The sequence below is a fragment of the Chrysochloris asiatica genome, unplaced genomic scaffold (genome assembly GCF_000296735.1).
Source record: "Chrysochloris asiatica unplaced genomic scaffold, ChrAsi1.0 scaffold00384, whole genome shotgun sequence".
Classification (NCBI taxonomy): Eukaryota; Metazoa; Chordata; class Mammalia; order Afrosoricida; family Chrysochloridae; genus Chrysochloris; species Chrysochloris asiatica.
In genome coordinates, this window is record NW_006408902.1 from 1,283,054 (window position 1) to 1,285,214 (window position 2,161).

Genomic DNA, 2,161 nt, shown 5'->3' on the forward strand with positions numbered 1-2,161 from the left:
GCTACCAGATAGGAGGTGGCTAATACGTACCGGTTTTCCTGACATGCAGAAAACACTGAAGATGGTGTGTGCCTCCTGACCATGGTGGGGCTGTACCTGACAAGCTACATCCTGGGGGCCTCTGTTGACTGTTAAGTACAGCTGGGCTTTACCTAGCAAGATGTATTTAGAAGCTGTTGAGGAAAGAGAAAATGAAAATTACAACCATAATAGTTATAGTAACATTGGATTGCAATCTTATAGCAGTGGCTCTCAATGTGGTGCTGGGCCAGTGTTATTAACATCACCTGGGAATGTAGTTGAAGTATAAATTCATGGGCTTCAGTAAGATAATTAAGTGAGAAACCCTGGGGGTGAGGTTTAACAACTGGTGTTAACAAACCCTCCAAATGATTTTGAATATGAGAACCGCTAGCATACCACAATCGTTATTATAACAAATGTTTACTGATTGCTTGCTTACTATATGGAGCAAGCACAGTCCTAGGCCCTTGGGAGATAGACCAGATAGACCCAATTCCTGCCCGTGTGATGCCCTCTAGTGAGCAGTCAGACAATAATGACCCCAACAGAAATCAGACTATAGGGGACACAACATCCTAACAAAGCAAATTATATTCATTCTTCCGGACCCTCTAAAAGTCTTATTCACACACACACACACACACACACACACACACACACACAGGTATAATGTAGGTAAATTTATAGCACTAAAGAAATATTACATTTTACTTTTATTAACTGCATTAAAATCATAAATATGTGGCCTATTGCTGTACAGTGTTCAAAATCACCGCTATAAATGGTGGCATCGCATTCCACTAAGGAAATAATCCTTTGCTTGCAGTCCTTATGTGATGCTGTAGGATAAGCACTGGATTGCTAACAATAAAGCTGGTGGTTCAAATCCAGCAGCAACTCATCAGAAACTCTATACAGGATAGACAGGAGTCAAAATCAACTCAGTGGCATTTTACATCAAGATTATGAAGAGGCCTGGAGGAGGGGAGGAAGATCAGCTACTGCAGTGGAAATAATCACCGGGGGTAATATTTAGTCATATAGACATTAAGGTGCTGACATGGAAGGTTTATGGAGGGCAGAGGGAGATGAGGCAAAAGAACAGGAACCAGACTCATCTCATTGACAAGCTCAGGACATGGAGACAAATCCTGTGGATACTGGAGGCCCTCTCAGGAATGTCCTGCACAAGTCAGGAATGTGAGAGTTCTAAGAGAAAGCAGTTAGATGTGCTACGTGGATCAATTTCTGAGGCAAATAGAAAAAGGTTTAGATGAAGGGCAAAGGGTATTTTTTAAGTAGACTGCATCTCACTTGTGCCAAAAAGGTTTCTAAATGGAATTTTGGAAAGGGCAAAGGAATGCTTACAAGTCAAAATCATGAGCATCAGAATGATTCTTGGGGATCTTACTAAACCCCATCTAGCACATTGTTGCTGTTGTTTTGTGCCATGGAGTCGGTTCCCACTCATAGCAACCCTGTAAGGGTTTCTGAGGCTGTAAATCTTTACAGGAGCAGAAAGCCTCATCTTTCTCCCACGGAACAGCTGGTAGTTTCAAACTGCTGTCCCTGAGGGTTCGCAGCCCGATTCGTTACCACTACATACCAGAGCTCCTTCCATCTAGCATATGCATGCGAAAGTTGGACAGTGAATAAGGAATACCATAGAAGAATTGATGCATTTGAGTTGTGATGTTGGAGGAGAACACTGAAAGTATGATGGTCTGTCAGAAGAACAAATAGATCTGTGTTGGAAGAAGTGCAATCAGGGTGCTCTTTGGAGACCAGGATGGCCAAACTTTGTCTCTCATACTTTGGACATATTGTCAGGAGGGACAAGTTGCTGGAGAAGGATATCATGTTTGGTATGGTGGAGGGACAGAGAAAGAGAGGAAGACCCCCAGTGAGATGGATTGGCCAAGTGGCAGCATCACTGGGCTCAAGCGTGGCAACAATTGTGAGGTTGGCCCAGGACTGGGCATTGTTTCATTCTGTTGTGCGTAGGGTCACTATGAGTCAGTACTGACTCGATGGCACCTAAGAACTACAACAACAATTTCACTCAGCATAATGTCCTCAAGGTTCATTCATGTTATGCAGTGGCTTGCAGCTTCCTTGTTATTCTTCAAGGTAGCAT

At 43.1% G+C, this 2,161-nt stretch overlaps 1 protein-coding gene across 1 annotated transcript in view; it reads right to left on the reverse strand.

The window, feature by feature from the left end:
• The window catches only part of PKD1L1 (polycystic kidney disease 1 like 1), a 270,006-nt gene that overhangs the window by 188,565 nt on the left and 79,280 nt on the right, over window positions 1-2,161 (reverse strand). Inside the window, exon 14 of the mRNA XM_006876506.1 lies at window positions 31-173. Within this exon, the coding sequence (XP_006876568.1) occupies window positions 31-173 (143 nt within the window). The remainder of the gene's footprint in view (window positions 1-30; window positions 174-2,161) is intronic.